General features: G+C 33.6%; 3 protein-coding genes across 6 annotated transcripts; 1 reads left to right on the top strand and 2 right to left on the bottom strand.

Moving 5' to 3' along the window:
* Positions 1 to 1,881: 1,881 nt before the first annotated feature.
* Positions 1,882 to 5,868, top strand: LOC101213905 (heparanase-like protein 3). The gene is made up of 9 exons (XM_004139233.3): positions 1,882 to 2,483; positions 3,178 to 3,214; positions 3,763 to 3,946; positions 4,030 to 4,178; positions 4,296 to 4,526; positions 4,605 to 4,794; positions 4,885 to 5,010; positions 5,108 to 5,207; positions 5,354 to 5,868. The coding sequence occupies exons 1-9, from the start codon at positions 2,253 to 2,255 to the stop codon at positions 5,723 to 5,725; spliced, it is 1,620 nt and encodes a 539-aa protein (XP_004139281.1). The 5' UTR covers positions 1,882 to 2,252; the 3' UTR covers positions 5,726 to 5,868.
* On the bottom strand, positions 5,779 to 12,281 carry LOC101204207 (probable anion transporter 6, chloroplastic). 4 transcript variants are annotated; one of them, XM_031880900.1, is made up of 15 exons: positions 11,690 to 12,278; positions 11,404 to 11,549; positions 10,118 to 10,217; positions 9,890 to 9,942; positions 9,577 to 9,651; positions 9,048 to 9,128; positions 8,480 to 8,538; positions 8,280 to 8,371; positions 7,254 to 7,369; positions 7,109 to 7,145; positions 6,889 to 6,984; positions 6,661 to 6,802; positions 6,496 to 6,548; positions 6,314 to 6,423; positions 5,779 to 6,212 (listed from the first exon to the last, which is right to left on the bottom strand). In XM_031880900.1, exons 1-14 carry the CDS (start codon positions 12,065 to 12,067, stop codon positions 6,361 to 6,363), a joined length of 1,491 nt encoding a protein of 496 aa, XP_031736760.1. In that variant the 5' UTR covers positions 12,068 to 12,278; the 3' UTR covers positions 5,779 to 6,212; positions 6,314 to 6,360. The 4 variants fall into 4 exon arrangements, 2 of the variants coding, with proteins under 2 accessions (XP_031736760.1, XP_004139404.1); XM_004139356.3 differs by having other exon boundaries at positions 6,314 to 6,400; positions 11,690 to 12,272; XR_004214464.1 differs by lacking the exon at positions 5,779 to 6,212 and having other exon boundaries at positions 6,314 to 6,400; positions 6,661 to 6,729; positions 6,803 to 6,984; positions 11,690 to 12,281.
* Positions 12,282 to 13,188: 907 nt separating this feature from the next.
* On the bottom strand, positions 13,189 to 16,738 carry LOC101214147 (arogenate dehydrogenase 1, chloroplastic). Its single transcript, XM_004139234.3, has 3 exons — positions 15,539 to 16,738; positions 14,139 to 15,122; positions 13,189 to 13,649 (listed from the first exon to the last, which is right to left on the bottom strand). Exons 1-2 carry the CDS (start codon positions 16,627 to 16,629, stop codon positions 14,168 to 14,170), a joined length of 2,046 nt encoding a protein of 681 aa, XP_004139282.1. The 5' UTR covers positions 16,630 to 16,738; the 3' UTR covers positions 13,189 to 13,649; positions 14,139 to 14,167.
* Positions 16,739 to 18,655: the final 1,917 nt, after the last annotated feature.

Genomic DNA, 18,655 nt, shown 5'->3' with positions numbered 1-18,655 from the left:
ACTTTTTTTTCTTTCTCGGTGGTGGTGCATGGCTCAAAATATCATAGGTCGTTATCTTATCACAAGAAAACCCTAATTCAAATTAATAAGATCTGATTTGATAACTATTTGGTTTTAACTGTTGTTTTTTCAATTTGTATAAACTACTGTTTCAAACGATTTAGTCATATTTTTTGAAAAAAACATCAATGTCAAAACTACTGTTCGAATGCGTTTTTAAACATGGTTAGAACTTACTGAATTTGAGAGAACAAATGTAAATTAAAAGAACAAAGAACTAAAGACAAAATTGTTATAAAACGTTGACGTTATTGGACACAGTTAACTTATACCGACAAAAAGTAAACCAAAAACATAGATTGAAAAAAGACTTTTTCTTTTTCTTTTTTTAAATACAAGAAATTTATAAACTTCATTTTCTATAGGTTTTATGTTAACAAAATATTCTCTATATTAAAGTTTTTGTCTTGTAGAAAAGTAAAGTTTTAAGTTTGTCAATCGTCCTTTTGATAAAGTAAAGAATTTAAATCATAGCAATGCTTTTCTTCTCTCTTAATGCCTTTGAAATTATCTTCTAAAATATGAGATTTTTTTGTAAAAGTTAGAATAAGACAATTAACTTTTTCAACAAATATATTGTGATAAAAGAAATTTTTCACAAAATCAAACCTATTACTTAAAGATGATGAAATCCAACCATAAAAATTCCAAAATCTCACAAAATCATTAAAAAGAAAAGAATATCATACCTAATTAATTAAGAAAAACCAAAAGAACTAATATTGGTAAAATTGAAATATGATTTAGAATGACTTTTCATGAACCTTAAATCTTATTCCACCATATGTATATATATATATAATCTAACCACTAATTCGACCATAAAGTTCAATCTCGTGAAATGGAAAGTTTAAAGCTATAACTGAACCTAGAAAATATAAGAAAACGAATTCTTGCATTAGCTTCACAATTGACAGTAGTTCAAAGATGAAACAACATTGGAAAAATTTAAATGAAAGTATAGTTAAGCTAACATGAAAATGTGCTAGAAACCACGAGATATGTAGTTCAGAGCTCCAAACTTGCAAAAATGACTACCAAATTCAATTTGGGTGCTAACCTAAAACTCCTTCCTCAGAAAATGCCTATTTCTTTAAGCATTCTTCCTAATTTCTCCAATAACAAAAGAGGGAAAAAAGCCAAACAATAAGGGTCCACTTGCAACCAACTTCAAGTTCCAATCCAAAACTCCATCCCCTCTCAACAAAATGTTGACTTCCTCGTGACAATAACTGTGGATCTGAATTCGAAAAACCTGTGTCTTATAATAACTACTAGATACAAATTTATGATGTTTACGTAGTTTCTCTTTCACATAGCTAACTGTACTTAAAAATCATTCAATAAGATTGTCGATACGTGACTCTCTAATAACAATTGAGTATGAGTAAAAAAAATTAATATCCCATAGTAACCACTAAATACAAATTCGAGAAACTTTTATAGTTCCTATACTATGCATCCAACTATAATTCAATAAGGTTTGTCACTTAATAACTGTTGGACGCGAATCCTAAATTTTGGATACCTTTCAACAACCCACCGACACAAATTTGAGATATCTTTGCAGTTTCTCGAACAAACAATCATTTGTACTTTAGATAGGAATCAAAAGATCTGAATGATGTATATAAATCACTTGATACAAAATTTGAGATACTTTTGCCAGATCTCTACTATACATCGATCTTTACTTAAAATCATTCAATAAGATATGTGAATTTAAAGATCTAGACGTTTCATGATAATATCATTTGATAGACATTCACGATACTTTGTTTTACGATTTCTCTTTGTTACATCCAACCACGCACCTCAACACTAATAATTTCTTCCATCACCACCTCCCCTAGAAGAGGAAAGGAAAGGAAAACACACAAGGGTTTCTTTTCCTCTATTTCTTTAATGCAGATCCGACATTGAAATTGTTAAATGGTCCATTCATTAGCATCATTTTAACCTACATTTCTTCATTTCTTCATTTCCAAGGCTTGTATTGTATTACCATATATATATATAAACATTTCAAGTATTTCTTTTCATCACTCTTCATATTCTTCCTTTCTTTACACTCTGTCTGCTTCCCTTTATTAATGGCCAGCAAGTAGCTCTGAAATCGCTTGAAGTTTCATGGCTTCTTCCTCTTCTTCTTCTGTCTTTGGTTATTTCGCCATTTGAGAAAGTTTTTAGAAATGGGTTTTCGTTTTTGGCTTCTGCGGTTTTGTTTTTGGGTCTGTTTCTTCTTTCTCTGTTGTGGTTCAGTGAACTCAGAAGGGTTTTTGAGAGGGAGGGTTTTGATTGACGGCAAATCCGCCATTGGACGTATTGATGAAGACTTTGTTTGTGCTACGCTCGATTGGTGGCCTCCTGAGAAATGCGATTACGGAACTTGCAGTTGGGGCCAAGCTTCTCTGTTGAATCTGGTATTTGTTTTTTCTTTTCTTTCTTTTAGATTCTAATCATTTCCAAACTCATTAATGGCGATTTACTTTTCTTATGAATTACGAGAGTTCATAAATTTTGGCATCTGGGTTTCATTATTTGATATTCTTCTTTAAGTTTTCTTTATGGGTTTTTAGAGTATTTATTGCTAAAGAAAAGTGAGAATCCTTTCATCTTTTCGAACAGTCTCACTCCTCAGTTATGCATTTGGAAGATAACAAAACAAAGAAAACTCGACATTAATTGGTTTGGAGGAGATATCAAAACAAAGAAAGTTCGAAGATTAATTTTGAGTATAACTATTGGTTAGAAAATTGAACCTCTAATCTCTATCTAACAGGAGGTCATGTCAATACTACTAAATAGAGTTCATTCCGGCAAAAACTCGAAAATCAATTAAATTTCAAAAGTCTCTTAAATTATACATTTCGTTTACTTAGGTCTCGTTTGGAAAGTAGATAGCAGAAAGAAAAAAAAAAAAACCCCAATTAATTGGATTTTAAATTTGGAAGTATGTTTACAATTATTTAATGTCTTTTCTACTAGGTTCTATTGACTAAAGAATAATAATAGTTATGAGGTCACATCTACTATTAAATATACTTTCCTATAATCTATCTAGTGCTATACTATCTGAAATATTTAAATTTGTTCTGATTTCATTTTCAACTGCAGGACCTGGGCAACAACATTCTATTAAATGCAGTCAAAGGTTTGAATTCCTTTAGCTCCTGGACTGTTTTGGCTTACAGTTTTAATGAATCTAGCTTTATAAAGAAGTAAGAAAGTCTTTATGATCTGCAAAAGAATGAAATAAACCCTAGGCTTATCTAATCTATGATGATTTGTTGAAGCTAATATTTAATATCTATTATAAAAGATAGGTTTCATAGGTTCAATTTATGTGTCCAAACATAGGTTTATATCATACCTCAAGTAATTCAACGTTTTAGGGGAGAAAGATCAAAAAAGTGTTAAGAGTTGTAGAACGGAACCTTAAAGTTTGGTCCTCGGTGAGATTTCATGTTTCTTTTTTATACTTCGATTTTGAGGACTTTTTCTAATTACTCTCTAGGCAACATCATACGTAGTTGAACCTCCTTTTTCTAGTGGGGTTTTTGTGGGCTCTTCTTTCATTTTTTTTTTTTCCTGAATGAAAGAAGTTGTTTCTATTCGGGAAAAAATCATTCTACCTATGAAGTATTCTCTATATATTTGAATGTGAAAGTTAAAACTAATGTCTCTTCATGAATGGCGCAGAATTTAAACCCCTAAAGCTTAGATTGGGTGGTACTTTGCAAGATAAGATCATATATGATACTGAAGATCACCAGGAGCCATGCATTTATCTTTCAAAAAACACCTCAGAGTTATTTGGGTTCAGTCAAGGCTGCTTGCCTACTAACAGATGGGACCAACTAAATGACTTCTTCAAGAAAGGAGGGTAATAAAAAATTCATCCCATTTTCCTCGTATGAAGTTAGATTTCTCAAAAGTTGAATGCTAAAGTTGTGTAATCTTATTCAGAGCTAAGATTATCTTCGGATTAAATGCTCTCAATGGACGACAAATTGCAGCAAATGGGTGTTCTGTTGGAGCTTGGAATTACACAAATGCTGAAATGTTAATTCGTTATACTGTAAAAAAAAACTACACCATCCATGGTTGGGAGCTTGGTAAGAATTGCCAATTGTTTTCCTAATGAACAATTCAAAACCCCGAGATATGTTGGTCTACAACAATGAATTTTGGAGAGTAATTGTTCTTGTTATTTGATTTTTTCTTATGCTCAGGAAATGAATTGAGTGGGAATGGAGTTGGGACAAGAATTTTAGCAGAACAGTATGCTTCTGATACAATTGTTCTTCAAAACATGGTCCAAAGTATCTACAAGGATATCGAACCGAAACCATTAATCATAGCACCTGGAGGATTCTTTGATGAAAATTGGTTCAAAGAATTCGTTGGCAAAACTACCCCATCACTAGACGTTGTCACACACCATATATACAATCTAGGACCAGGTATCATTCATTGGCCTAGTAATACTTACATGAAGTTTCGAAAAGCAGGTAGACATTGAAGCCTTTTCTTATTAACAGGAGTCGATGAGCATCTTGTTGAAAAGATTCTTGATCCGTCCTATCTTGATGGCATGGTTGATACATTTAACAAGCTCCATGAGATCCTCAAAAACTCTCCAACTTCAGCTAAAGCGTGGGTTGGGGAATCAGGAGGGGCTTACAACAGTGGCCATAACCTGGTCACAAATGCATTCGTCTTTAGTTTCTGGTAATTTAGACTGTGAAAGACATTCATATTTGGTTCTTTCAAGACATCCATTACAAATAGAACTCTCTCATTGATGTGTAATTTATTCAGGTACTTGGACCAGCTCGGTATGGCAGCTGCTTATGATACAAAAACATACTGCAGGCAGACTTTGATTGGTGGAAACTACGGCTTACTAAACACGACAACCTTTGAACCGAATCCAGACTATTACAGGTGAAAGATTAGGTCAATATTTCTGACCTACTCCACTGCTATTAGACAATTATCTAACAATCAGCTTGCTTGTTTTTTGTTTCTTTCTTCGTTTCAGTGCACTCTTATGGCATCGCTTGATGGGAAGAAATGTTCTGTCCACGGGCTTTAATGGGACAGAGAAAATACGAGCCTATGCACATTGTTCTAAGCAATCTGTAAGTAGCAGTATATACCATGACAACCTTAAATTTGGTTTTTCTGCCTATTGCTTAAGTAAATGAAATAAACAGCTGAAAGCTAAAACTAGAAATAAAGAAATGCCACCAGTTTCTCAACTCTGATTTAACTCTCAATCTTACAGAAAGGAATCACATTACTATTGCTCAACCTAGATGGTAACAATACAGTTCATGCTGGGATTGCATTCAACAGAACTACAGCGTTGCACCATAAACACAGATCCAATAAGCATAAATCAAATATTGTTCGGATACCTCGACCTCGTGGTCTTGAAGGCGAAGCCTTCAGAGAGGAATATCATTTAACAGCCAAGGATGGAAACCTGCATAGTCAAACAGTGCTGCTAAATGGAAACATTTTGTCTGTAAATTCATCAGGGAACATACCTCCATTGGAACCTCAGCATGTAAATTCATCTGAACCAATAATGGTGGCTCCCTTTTCAATTGTATTCATTCACATACCAAATATCATTCTCCCTGCTTGCAGATAGGATAGGTTGAATGTATGGAACTGAAAATCGGTTCCAGATTGGTTATTTTCTAATAAGAGAAAACAATTGTAACATTTGGTTCATTTTTTTCAAGGTGAAAAAATAGCAAGAGTCTCTTTGAATCAACATTGACCGACGGAAAATCAATCCGTGGATGTAAGTAGCACCATAAGCAGAAGATGCAAATTTTACAGAATATATGCAACTTTCGCAGGATCACTCTGACTAACAATGAGAAAACAAAATCTCTACATGATCAGTAATACTGCTTCTTTGTGGGGAATTATACATGTATTCACTACAGATATACACAACTGAAGAACCTGATATGAAATGCAGTTGATGGATCGTATTGGAGTTCTCAGCAAATTCGTGTAATCTAACACTAATCATTCTTTGAAAAGTTTTTAGGTTTACTGCTGGCGAAGACCAACCAAACAATTGTCCCAGTTAAGTAGAAGAAGATTGATGGGGCAAACAATGAGATCTACACATAGAAAACAGGAAATTTTGAAAATGGGAAAGAAGTCAGAGGATATCAATGAAATATATCAAATGTTAAAGAAAAGGAGAAAATTGTCAACTTACACTCCAAGAATGAGTTGAATCGAGAAGAAAGCCAGTGAGAGCAACTCCTACAATGCCAGGTATTGCTCCAACGGTATTTGTAATGCCCTGAGGAGAATTGGCGAAGCTTGCTAAAATAAACCACATGAAATATTAAGAATATTGAAATGAACAGGGGTATTATAGAGCTTCAGCTTACATACCAAAAGAACACTTGCATATTCAGGTGAAATATCTTGATGAGTACAGTAGAGTCCTGCAGAAAACAGATAAAGATTTTGGTACCTTAAAGGAAATAGGAGACTTTGGTCCAATAACTTCGAAAAAGAATGTTTCAAGAATTGAAGTATCTTTGATGTAGATTTTACCTGATAATGCAAAACTAGAGAGGGCCAAGCCACTGGTTAGAATTCCTACTACCTCCCAAGGTGGCAATCCTAAATCAACAGAGGACAAAGTCATGCAAACTGCTGGGGACACAAAGGCAACTGTTTGGCAAATCTTTCTTACCTACATAAGGAAAACAGAAGAGGATTAAACAAATTATGAATGGAATGCTTCTTGAAAACAAACTGTTGGAGATCGTCTTTCCATACTTTTGTGGTATCGACACCATTGGAAATCAGGTTATCAGCTAACTGTGATGCAATGCTTGTCACAAAAATTGAAGCCAGGGGTGGCAGGATGGAAACCTGAATTGAATTATTTCTAGGAGTCATAAGAAAGTTGACGCATTACACAACCACACGGTTGCAATCAGGTAATAAAATAATGACGCGAAAATGAAGAAAAATGAGAATAGAAAAAGAGAGGTACCCAAGCAGCTTCAGTCAAATTGAGGTTCAACTCCTCACTGCAAAAAGAATGTGGATGAAGATCCAACTTCAATTTTCCTTTTAAACACAAAGCAAGGAAGCAAGGAAGCAAGGAAGATGACGAGGAAACGAAGATGTGAGGGTACCTAAAATAAGTAGGAAGCCAGGAGAGACAAGTGTAGTGACCCCAACTTCCACAGAAATGAGCATATATCATTGCCCATACGGGTGGATACTCCAAGAACGCCCTCCATGGTACTTCCTAAAAAAAAAGATTTAAAATAAATACATATATAAACTTTTTGCCATGTAAACAATAAAAAGAAATTTTGATGTCATGACATCAATATTAATATTGATATTAGTGAAAAATTAGATAATAGAAACTGACCAAAAGTATAGTTAACGTGAAAACAAACAGAGAAACTTTAAGTCGTGAAGGTATAATGTAATTGGGAATGAGATGGTTGTTTTTTCTTCAAAGAAAAGAAAACAGACGATTTAAGGTTTGAAAAGAAAATGTATTAAAATAGTAAGAAACAATGAGCATGAAAAAGAGGTGAACGGCAGGTCAACTTTCTGTCTAGAAATCAAGACGGAAAAATTTTGGATAGTGGAGAAAAACATATTACAGTTGATCAATTATACTTTCAATTTATAATTTCATCTAATTGCATCTTAAATTTTGATTGGTGTTACAGTTGATCATAAACTTGAAGAACTGTTGTAGTTTTACCTTCAAATAAATTTTTATTCGAGCATCAATAATAGAGTAGGTGTTCAAGTAAATTTGTATTCCTAGCGAGAAAAAAAAATGAATTCTACTTGGTGGCTTATCGACTAAATTATGTTTTAGGTTGCTTTCTTGAAAAAAGTATTACTAGAGAGTTTGTTTTAGAAAATTTGTGAATTTTGACAGAATTATTCACGGTTCGACAAACTTAATTTAATACAAAACTTGCTTAAGGTTAAAATTCTCTTTTTAAAAATAAAAAATCAATGGAACCTAAATATAAGTCGATAAAAAAAAATTGAGAGCCAAAAAATATCAAACTCTTTCTAAAAAAGATGTGAACACCTGGCAGAAATAATTATTTCGTTTAGGAACATATAGTTGATTAAATTTAAAATAGTAATGACTAACTTGGATTGAATTAGACACACATAGATACCTTGAGTGCAGCAGGTAGTTGTTGGAGTTTGAAGGGTGTTGTTGATTTCTTCTTCGGTAACACAGAGTCAGAATCGGATTCAGATTCAACAACTATGGGAAAAATAAAAATAAAATAAATACTTGCACATAACACTATTATTATTGTCAAATCATTCAAACCCATATTTTCTTTTAAATAAACAATATCTGAAGTCAAACCTGAAATGGATTTAAGGGGTCCTGAGGACTGTCCATCCAGAAACTGAAATCCTGCAAACCTTCAACCACAAAGCCTTTAACCATTACTGCATCCAATTCATATTCATACAATTTGTAATGTTCAAATTAGGTGATTCTAGTTCTACCATCAGACCCACCCGAAAACTAAAATGAAAAAAAAAAAAAATGAGGATTAAGAGCCTATTTAAATTGACTTTCTAAATGCTTTAAACGTTGGAAGGTAAATCCAAAAGTGACCTAAAACTCATTTTCAAAAGTCAAACAAAGCATAACTACAAAGATTGATGGTTTGATTCTCCACACTTGCCATTGCTGAATTTCAGCTAGTTTTTTGAAAGAATAACTAGGTTATTTCCACTTGCATATTTATGAAACCAGCCATCGTTAATCAGTTTTTCATTCACCAGAAATAAACCGAATTATCCCTAGAGAACAGATCTCAAAATAGATCCCAAAAACATATTACTTGCAACAAAAAATTACAAGTAAATCCTAATAACGTAATGTGTTAATAAGAAAAAAGACAATTACAGGTGAAACAACTTACCAGGCTATCCCCAGAAAGCCAAAAATGTAGAACACAGATTCCCAACCAAAATTTTGGATGAGAGAAGGAGACAAAAGAAGTCTGCAAAAGAAAGAAAACTATATAACTATAAAGGCAGTTCAAGAGGTTAGATTCATCAACCATATTCTAGAGTTACATCAGCTGCAAAAATTAGAAATCCATATGTTCTGTCCAAAGAACTCGCAGAAGGGGAAACAATTTTCTTAAAACCTGTGTTTCCAATATTTTTAGATTTCAAATATCAGACTTTTGGATTGAGTTATTCAAATTTCATTTTAAAAAACAGGCTAACAAAGCGCATGTTGTTAGATCCCTTTTATCTTTGGTATCTGAAAACAGAAGATGGAGTGCAACCTCTATCCCAATCACGCCCTTAATTTCCAAGGTTCTTCTCAGTAGAGTTTAAATTGGTGAAATGTAAGAGTCTTCGTTTAACTGAAGTCTCCTCAACAATGAGAATTACTTTTTCGGGGGGGGGGGGGGGGGGGAGGTTACATACAGAACATACCCGGAAACACTTCCTACGCTCAGACCACCAAAAACAAATGCAACTGCTCGTGAGCGTTCCTGTAGAGGAATTGACCTGCATGCACCAATCAAAATGTCAAATCATTACATACACGATAATTGTTTGAGGCTTTGATCCGGTCATCCACAAAATGAAATTTATGAAAAATGGCAGAGAAATATAATAATATTACCTTAACTAAATTGAATAATTATCTAGAAGAATAATATTTTTAAAAAGTTATAGTTCAAGAAAAATGTGATGAAAATAAGTACAAAAAATGTCCATTTACAATAATGCAAGTTAAACCTGCCTGGCAATAAGGTCAGTTGCAGCTGATGGTGAAACCCCTTCTCCGATGCCAACCTATATGCAGTGAAGAATAGTAATTATCAAGTTGATAGCCCATCAAAAGAGCAGACGATGTTCAAGCAAACAGAATAAGCATGTAAAAGAAGCTACAAACGGCAAGGCCATGGCCAAAGATAAAACAGAGAGAATCCAAAGGAAGAAGTCTACTTTTACGAGTAGCATCACTCACCAAAACTCTGGAAAATATTAATCCAGGCATATATCCAGCAAGAAATGGAACGAGTGCAGTAGCTAGCGACCAAGTCAGTACTCCGATCTCCAAAACTTTTCTAATTAAAAAAGATCACCAAGAAGTACGACTCTTTCCATCAGCTTATTATATGATCTACATAAATTGTGAAGTGTGCACATAACATTCTTTAAAAGGAAACAAGTCTCAATAAAAAGAGATTAATGTTCAAAGTACCAGAGGATTATACAAGGAGCAAAAAAGATACAAGTATTGCACATAGCATTCCCGATAAGGCTACTAATAAATAATAATGAATGGCAATAATCGATGCTGAAGCTGCTGCTTTTCAAGCAACGGTGAGGTTAAGATTTTCATTGACATTACTGGCAGTACATAGTAACATAGAATAGCATGTAATAACAAGTTAAAGAGCAATGTGGCATGTTGGGTTCAATCCATGATATCCACCTACTTAGGAATTAATTTTCTACTAGTTTTCTTAACACCCAAAATGTTGTAGGATCAGTCAGATAGTCTGTAAGATTAGTTGAGATGTGCGTAAGTTGGCCCGGACACTTATTCGATATAAGAATTGAAGCATGCTTGTCACTCGAGATAACAAGGGAGAAACAAGAACATCAGGTGGCTTTTAACAAATACCAGCCCAAATTTTAAGATTCAAGGTAAACATTAAAAACCCACTTTATTTTTCTTCTTGAAAATTATGCTTGTTTACTATAAATTTTTCTTCTTTTTCGAATTTACTTTCAGTATCGTTATAAAACCATAATTTTAATAATTGAAAAAACATTATATGATAGAATTGGCTAATCATAGAATTAACTTTAATATATAAAATATGATAAGAACGAAATCATTTTCGGATGTGTTAAGGACAGGCATCTCAAACAAAATCTTCAAAGTTTCTCTCAGAATCATTTTAGGAAACCCATTAAACTCTGCTGGACAATGGTTTTGGTGGCAGAAAGTTCTTGATCACAACCCACCTTTTTTTCTTTTTCCTTTTCTTTTTTGATAAGAAACAATTTCATTAATGTATGAAATTTACAAAGGAAGGGCATATGCCAAAACCAAAGGAGTTACAAAAAAACTTGTCCAATTGGTCAGAAGAGATTAATAGGTCCATTGATCGTAGCCCAACTTGAAACAACTGTTTTAACTTTCGCTTCAGCCAATTAATTCATTGATCAAGTAATCACCAATAAATAAAGGGCTACCTAAAGAAACGATAAACCTGCTAACACTGATACTTAAGTACTAACCTCCCACCAAATATCTTGGCAAGCCACCCACCAGGCAACTGGCTCATAGCATAACCCCAAAAGAAAGACGACTGAACCAATCCAGCCACCGAAGAATTCCACCCAAACTGATGCGACATTGGAATTATAGCAACGCTTAAATTCACCTGCCAACAATCACAAAACAAACCCAACTGAATCTCAAAAAAACACCTAAAAACAGAACAACCCATGACAAAAATTGATACACATCAACATTTTATTCAATCAAATTCAAAACTCACAAAAAACAGAGGAAGGAACAAACCTTATCCATGTTACAAATAACGAACGCAAGCGCCGTAGTGCCAATCAATTTATATCTATCAGGAACATTCCTCCACGGCGGCCAATTCAAATTAGACCCCACTTCATCAATCCCATGTCCAGAACTCAAATCATTTTCAGATTTTGAAACAGACCCACTTCGCTCGGATGCATCAACTCGCAAGCCAGAAAGAACAGGGGAAATATCTTCATTCCCCTTGACATTTTCTTTCTCTTTGATGCTACAGCAAACGCGGAGGCTCAATCGAAGGATACGGTGGTGAGAAATGAAGCGAGTGGATGAAACTGAGTGTAAATTTGGGTTAGTGGGGTGAGAGAGAAAGGGACTATTATGGGGTCGAATTGAGAAATTCGCCATAGGGGTTTTGAGCTTTGGGGAGAAAAGTAGGGGGTGAAATGGGTTTTCTCTAGTGTTGTTTTAGCGGGAAGAAGAAGAAGAAGAAGGAAAAACGTGGAATAAAGTTGCGGCCATGATTGGGAGTTAGGAAGAAGTTGGCGTGGCCACGGAAGTGTGCAGATTGTGAGGCTCCCATGCATTGTAGAACCTTTGGAATTGAAGTGCCACGCTCTATTATACGGGTCCCGTTTTTCTGGAAGGCAAAAATATACCTATGGCCTCTTAGTTGAGTTGGATTTGTATGAAAAATCACTCATTCTTTGCATAAGCCAACTCTCATATACTCTTCCAATTATTTTACTTCTATTTTAATTATCAATTCAACCCTTCAAACAACCCTTAACGATTTTATGATCAAAATGAACTAAATTTAATTAGTATAACCAAAATAAACTAAATTTAATTGGTACAATGTTTACAATATCAATCTTAAAGTTAAAGTTAGAGGTTTGATTCTCTATCTCAGGCTTTAATCCAAAATCTTTACAAAAAGTAATGATTTAGTAAAATTGGAAAAATAAGTCATTTTTGTATTTATACTAATTGTCGTTTTTCTGGACTTTGAAATTTAAACATTGTCTAATATATTTTAAATTTTAAACTTTATATCTTGAAGTCAGCTCTATTTTAAAACTAGTCAATTGAATCTTGAACTTTTACTTGTTAACAAATATAGAAGGACTTCTTTTTTCTTTTTGCTTCTTTTCAACTTCATTTTTTTTAGTATTAGTTATTTGGTTTATTCTCTCGTTTGTTTTCAGAAAATGGATTGTGTAAGTTGCACTGATGTGAGAATACATTTGAGCTAAAAAGTTAGATACTTTAAAAAGTACTTTCAAAGTTTAGTATGCACATCAAGGGAATGAATCTATCAAGTGCCAAAGTACCATTAAGGTCTAAAGTATCCATTCATTACCATTATTATTAAGAATAAAACTTTTTAAAATTTGAGCAAACACAATAAACTTAAAGCCAGATCTTATTTTATTTATGTTTAGTATAGCCAATAACAATGGTTTTTCTTAAAATATTGAACCATTAGAATTCAGAAGTTGAAAATAGATTTCTAATTAAAATTTATCTGACCCAATAAAGATGTTGATTTATTCCAGAAACCATTGATGAATATGATCCAATGGAGAAACTATCACAAAACAAAATTGTGGTATAAATTGCTTGAAACAACATGAATTACATTTTACTGAGGACCATAAGAAGGAAGCAAGAACTCAAGATCTCCCACAATTCAAACCCAGAATTTATTCCTATGAATTCTTCTACTTCATCGGGTTCCATATCCTAGCAAAGACTAGTCTAGTTTTCCTAAAACTTCTTAAATTGCACCTGAATTACTCACAGCAGTTTTATATCCATTCATATCAGTAGTTGAATTTTGGTTGCATCCTTGGAAACTGTATCTTGGTTTACGAGTCGACCAGACTGAGGATGAGAATGCAGTACTGGCATGGCAGGAGAAGTTTTTGCCACCAATCACGGTTTCAACATGGTTGATTTAGAACACACATGCATACAAGCAGCATACCTAAAAAGAGCAAAGAAATATAGTGGTTGAAAGATGCTTCTAAGAACTTATCATGCAAGAGAAGGAAGATTGTCGAACAAAGGACGATGTTTTATTAAAGGATGGATGATGTGCGTCCACAAACTAAAATATTAGAAAAGAAATGAAAAGTGAAAAGTAGAAATTTGTGTTCAAATATCATTAACTTTGTACACTTTTTTTAAGTATAATTTGTTTTTTTAGCTAAATTTACGTAGTTTTAACTATAACGAAGAATTAACATATTACTACATACACATATATTCTATCAATAATTAGAAAAAAAAATGTGTCATCAGTGTGTCTATGTCTTACTGTTTTAGAAATTGAAGTGTCGTCACTTCTGGTTCTGTTGTATTTGAGTCCGTGCTTTTTAGGGCATAGATAACTAATGCAGCTATGATAAATAACAAAGTAGATAAAGTGGAAGAGATAATAATAAAGAACAATGTAAATATATGTGCTACTTACAAGTAAGAGATGACGTGAAAGATGAACTCCTAATGAAGTTCACGAGAATCGGGTAAGGTTAAAAGAGCAGTGCTGTTCTGATATGGCTTCATCATGGGATCTTCTTGAGCATCTATGTTGCCTTGCTTATCCTCGAAAAGTTGCTTCCGGAGAACATCGTGTAAACGCCCAAAGAGCAGCTTGTTCACTGCTTCAAAAGCTAGGAACAATCTATCAAGTTGTTCCATGGCATTTGCATTGTACAGAAACAGACCATAGTAAAGATCAAAGCTATCTCCAGAAGTATTTGACACCAAATCCAACACGGTATTATAACCTTGGGTGTTGACTGGTGTAGAGCTCAATTTCATCTTTTCTAAAACCCTCCCCATTGTATGAGTAATGAACTGTGACCCTGCAGCATGTCGGTCGTGATCATAGCATGACATTTCCACCATTCGACACCCTTCACTCGAAAATATATCGAGAAAGCAATTGCAACGGTATGCTCTTGATTCCTCATTTCCTACTCGAACCTTATCATAAACAAAGGAAAGATCGTTCCATCCATTCTTACCACTCTCTGGCCCAAACATGGGATGGGTGCAGAGGATGTCAAACTCTGGGGGTAAAATTTGAAGAAACAATTTTCTTGGAGCTTCTTTCACAGAAAGTACATCAACAAACAAAGTATTTCTCTTCAATCTCTGAAAAGGTATGGATCTGAGAACTTTCTCTGTTGAAAGAATGGAAGTGCAGAGAAGAACTACTTCTGGATGTTCTTCACATAAATCATCTATATCAGAGAAGTAAGAAATACCCAACTCCTTAGCCACATCTGAGTAGTCTGACCTCGAGTAGGCTAACACATGGTGGCCCTGCTTTACCATTGTTTTGGAAAGAAATTGACCGAAGTTACCAAATCCAACAATAGCAATTTTGAGCTTTGGGTTCTCCTCAGGTTTTGAAGGTTTGGTGCCATTAGTTGGAGATAAGTCCTGAAACCTGAAAGAAATATAGAGAGGTTTTATTCTTCTGAAGCATGAGCTACAAAGAAAAGCACAATTTTCTCTATTTTCATCTCTTTACGAACAAATCGCAATCCAAATCATTCATAATACCTATATCACAAACAATTCAGGACATGAACGAGGATAGAAACAATCAGCATCTTCAAACTGTTTAACTAGCCTGAACATCATTATAGAAAATTAATTTGTAACGCTCCTACCTTGTTGAAAGAATATACAAGAGCAAACCAAAAAATAATCTCAATAAAAGGAAACCCAAAAACTAACAAGAAGGGACTCCAATCCATCAAAATCAAGCAGAGACCATAAATACAAAAAAACTTTGCAACTTAATCCCATAGCCATAGAAATGCCATAAAATGAACAAAATGAAAGGCTCAGGGACCTTGCCTTGTAGGCTCTGAATAAGTTGTCAATGCAAGAGAAGCTCCATTTTGAGAAGGAATTTCAGGCCAAGTATGCAATTTCTCTTCGCTCTCAAACAATTGCTTCCTCACCACTTCATGCAACCGCGCACAAAGCTCTTGATTCAATTCTTGAAAAGCCAAACCCAACTTCTTCATCATCTCTAATGAATTCTTATTATACACAAACAAACCATAATACAAATCAAAGCTATCTGCAACAGTATTCTTCACTAAATTCAATATAGTCTCATACCCTTTGGTATTAATCGGTGTAGACTCCAACTTTAACTCACCCAAAATTCTCCCAACAGTATGTGTAATGAATTGCGATTCAGCCGCATATACATCATGGTCCGCACAGCTCATCTCCACCATTTTGCAACCCTCTTTCTCAAAAATACTCAAAAATTTCTCACAACGAGAAACCCTGGATTCCTCCGAGCCAATTCTAACCTTCTCATAAACAAAGAAAAGATCATTCCATCCATCGGCACCGCTTTCAGGTCCAAACATCGGGTGAGAACAAATTATATCAAAATCCACAGGTAGTAACTCCAACATTAGGCTTTTCGGGAACTCCTTAACCGAAAGCACGTCCACTATCAATGTATTTCTCTTCAATCTCCGCAATGGCAACGATCTTAGAACACTCTCAGTCGAAATTATGGAAGTACAGAGCAAAATAACTTCTGGGTGTTTTTCAGCAAGGTCATCCGCGTTGAGAAAAAACGAAACCCCGAGCTTACGAGCCACATCAAAGTAATCCGATCGGGAATGAGCCAAAACGGTATGACCTTGACGAACAAGAGTCTTAGCAAGAAATTGACCAAATTTACCAAACCCAATGATGGCGATTTTCAGCTTTTGGGATTTTTGAAAACGGGAGGCCATTCTGGATTCATAGTCATAAGGCTGAGCGGCATCAATGGCTCGAACTTGAAGAAGGGGTTTGGGAAAAGAGTGAAAACAGGGGAGTATTGGAGAGGGTTTGTGATTATAGAGACGGTGGTGAGAGAAAGAAGGTAAAGAAGGCACAGCCGGAGAGAGACGTCGGAGAGGAGACGGTGACAACATTGGCGGCGAAATTGCCCCGGTCGAGTCCGCCGCCGTGAGAGGTTGAGAGAAATGCTTACAGGTTTTACGGGTTTTTATAGAAGACGACTCGCCGCAAAGTATCAAATTTTCTTTTGTGGCTCGTTTTTCTTTTCATTTTCTAAATTTATTATTTATTATTTGCTCTATTATTTATTATGAATTATTAAATATATATATATAATAGCCACGTTACCCTAAATTTAAAAGCAAATAACTCTTTAATATATTTAAATTTGTAATATACACAAAAACGTACATTCTAGTATTTGTATTTTACAAATTTGAATATATTCAACGTGATAATATACACATTATTTATTATTATTTATGTCCTCGTAATGTTTTAAAACCACCAAATTTCCAACTATAACAAGCATATGTTAGTAGTTGAAAATTTTAAAATATAATTAATAATCATTATTTTACACATATATATATATAATAAATTTAAATAAATAATGATAAAAAGAATTAGAGTGAACATAAAATTATTTTAGAAATAACGTAGATAAGTCGCATATCTCATGCACAATTTAAGAAAATTATGGACGACATAAAATTCATCATGAGGAAAATCATGTAAACTACTAACAAAAGCTTAATTCAATTGTCATATAGTATATTAAGAATTTAAAAATCTATGGGTTAATAATCCTCAACTCTCAATTTGTATTTGAAAAACGTGTTACCTAACCCGTACACATGTTAAACGATTTGCATGTGAATTTGTGATAATGTTTTAAATATAAAAATCAATTTAAATATTGTTTCCTAATTTAGCTCATTTTGTTCAATGAATTGAAAAATCACTTGGAACGATGAAGAAATTTGTCACATTAAATTTGCAAAAATCTTTCGAAATTGTAGCAATTCAATGTACACAAAATTATTGACATGTGTTGAGTAACCTTTGAAATTGAAAAAATCTTTTACGCCCAAATTAAATTGTCTCCACTCAATGAAGATTTGAAATGACTAATAATATTATACATGTATTTAGATATATCAAACAACTTAATTACAAAGATGATTTAAGAGACATAAATTAATGAAATGAGCTATCATATTGGTCCACAATAACATGACTTTCATATAGTTATTAACATGTTCAATTTGCCAACTTAAACAACCTTCTTTTATCAGCCTTATATTATTAATCTCATTGGGACCCAATAACCAATATCAAATCATTTTTAGTTTTTGCTATTCTGCCCTTCCATTCTTCTCATATTTCTTCTTCACCCTTTTCAATTATAATAGAAAATTTTTAGCATAAACTCGGAAGCTCATAGAAATTATTAAATGAATCAATTTAGACCTTCTTCATCGAATTTTCCATTATATTTGAAATCGTAAATGGGTCCACGAGTTAATCGATATACGAATGCAAATATAATGAATAATTTATTCTATTTGTTTGTTTTTAATAATAAAAGTGGGTAGGTTATAGAAGTTTTTTTTCAAAGAAAAAATAGTATTGCAATAACTAACTAATTATTTTTTTTATTATTGTCATTAATAGTGTATTTTTTTAACTTACAAGAAAATTCTTTGAACAGTGAATCTAACTAACCTATCGAATTCAAAATCCTTAATATCAAGTAACCAATTAGCTAATACTTTAGCCTTATTCAACACTTAACTTATGCATCAAAGTGTATATCGACATTGTATTAGTACAACATCTTGTACAAACTCATCAACAAAAATTAGATTGACGCATCAACAAAATAAAATATAGTTTTTTTTTTTTTTTTGTAGCTGTTGAAAAATTAAATTAATCATTTGTGTTTTAATAAGAAGTTGAGTAGTGGAGAGTAACAAGTTGTTAAGTTATAAAATTGATATTTTTTTAGCGATGGAACCTACAAACTCCCAAACCAAATAAAGAGAAGATCAGTTCACAACTCTCTACTTTTCTACTCCTTGAATCAAACACGTTTTTAGGAAGCTTGAGTTTAAGTTTTTTATTATTTAGGAATAGAAGACTCACATGGTTGTAGTT

Source organism: Cucumis sativus, chromosome 2, assembly GCF_000004075.3.
Source record: "Cucumis sativus cultivar 9930 chromosome 2, Cucumber_9930_V3, whole genome shotgun sequence".
NCBI classification, from domain to species: domain Eukaryota; kingdom Viridiplantae; phylum Streptophyta; class Magnoliopsida; order Cucurbitales; family Cucurbitaceae; genus Cucumis; species Cucumis sativus.
Note: the sequence above shows the minus strand (reverse complement) of the source record. Positions and strands in the feature narration are given on the sequence as shown.

Bases quoted from the DNA above. Each gene is read 5' to 3' on its own strand.
- LOC101214147 (XM_004139234.3), bottom strand. From the start codon at position 16,629: ATGTTGTCACCGTCTCCTCTCCGACGTCTCTCTCCGGCTGTGCCTTCT. The intron at 15,123-15,538 runs GCAAGGTCCCTG...TATTTCTTTCAG, and splicing joins ACTTATTCAGAGCCTACAAG to GTTTCAGGACTTATCTCCAA.
- LOC101213905 (XM_004139233.3), top strand. From the start codon at position 2,253: ATGGGTTTTCGTTTTTGGCTTCTGCGGTTTTGTTTTTGGGTCTGTTTC. The intron at 3,215-3,762 runs GTTTGAATTCCT...TGAATGGCGCAG, and splicing joins TCTATTAAATGCAGTCAAAG to AATTTAAACCCCTAAAGCTT. The intron at 5,208-5,353 runs GTAAGTAGCAGT...TCAATCTTACAG, and splicing joins CACATTGTTCTAAGCAATCT to AAAGGAATCACATTACTATT.
- LOC101204207 (XM_004139356.3), bottom strand. From the start codon at position 12,067: ATGGCGAATTTCTCAATTCGACCCCATAATAGTCCCTTTCTCTCTCAC. The intron at 10,218-11,403 runs GTTAGTACTTAA...TTTTTTAATTAG, and splicing joins GCCAAGATATTTGGTGGGAG to AAAAGTTTTGGAGATCGGAG. The intron at 6,985-7,108 runs GTACCTCTCTTT...AATTCAATTCAG, and splicing joins ATTTGACTGAAGCTGCTTGG to GTTTCCATCCTGCCACCCCT.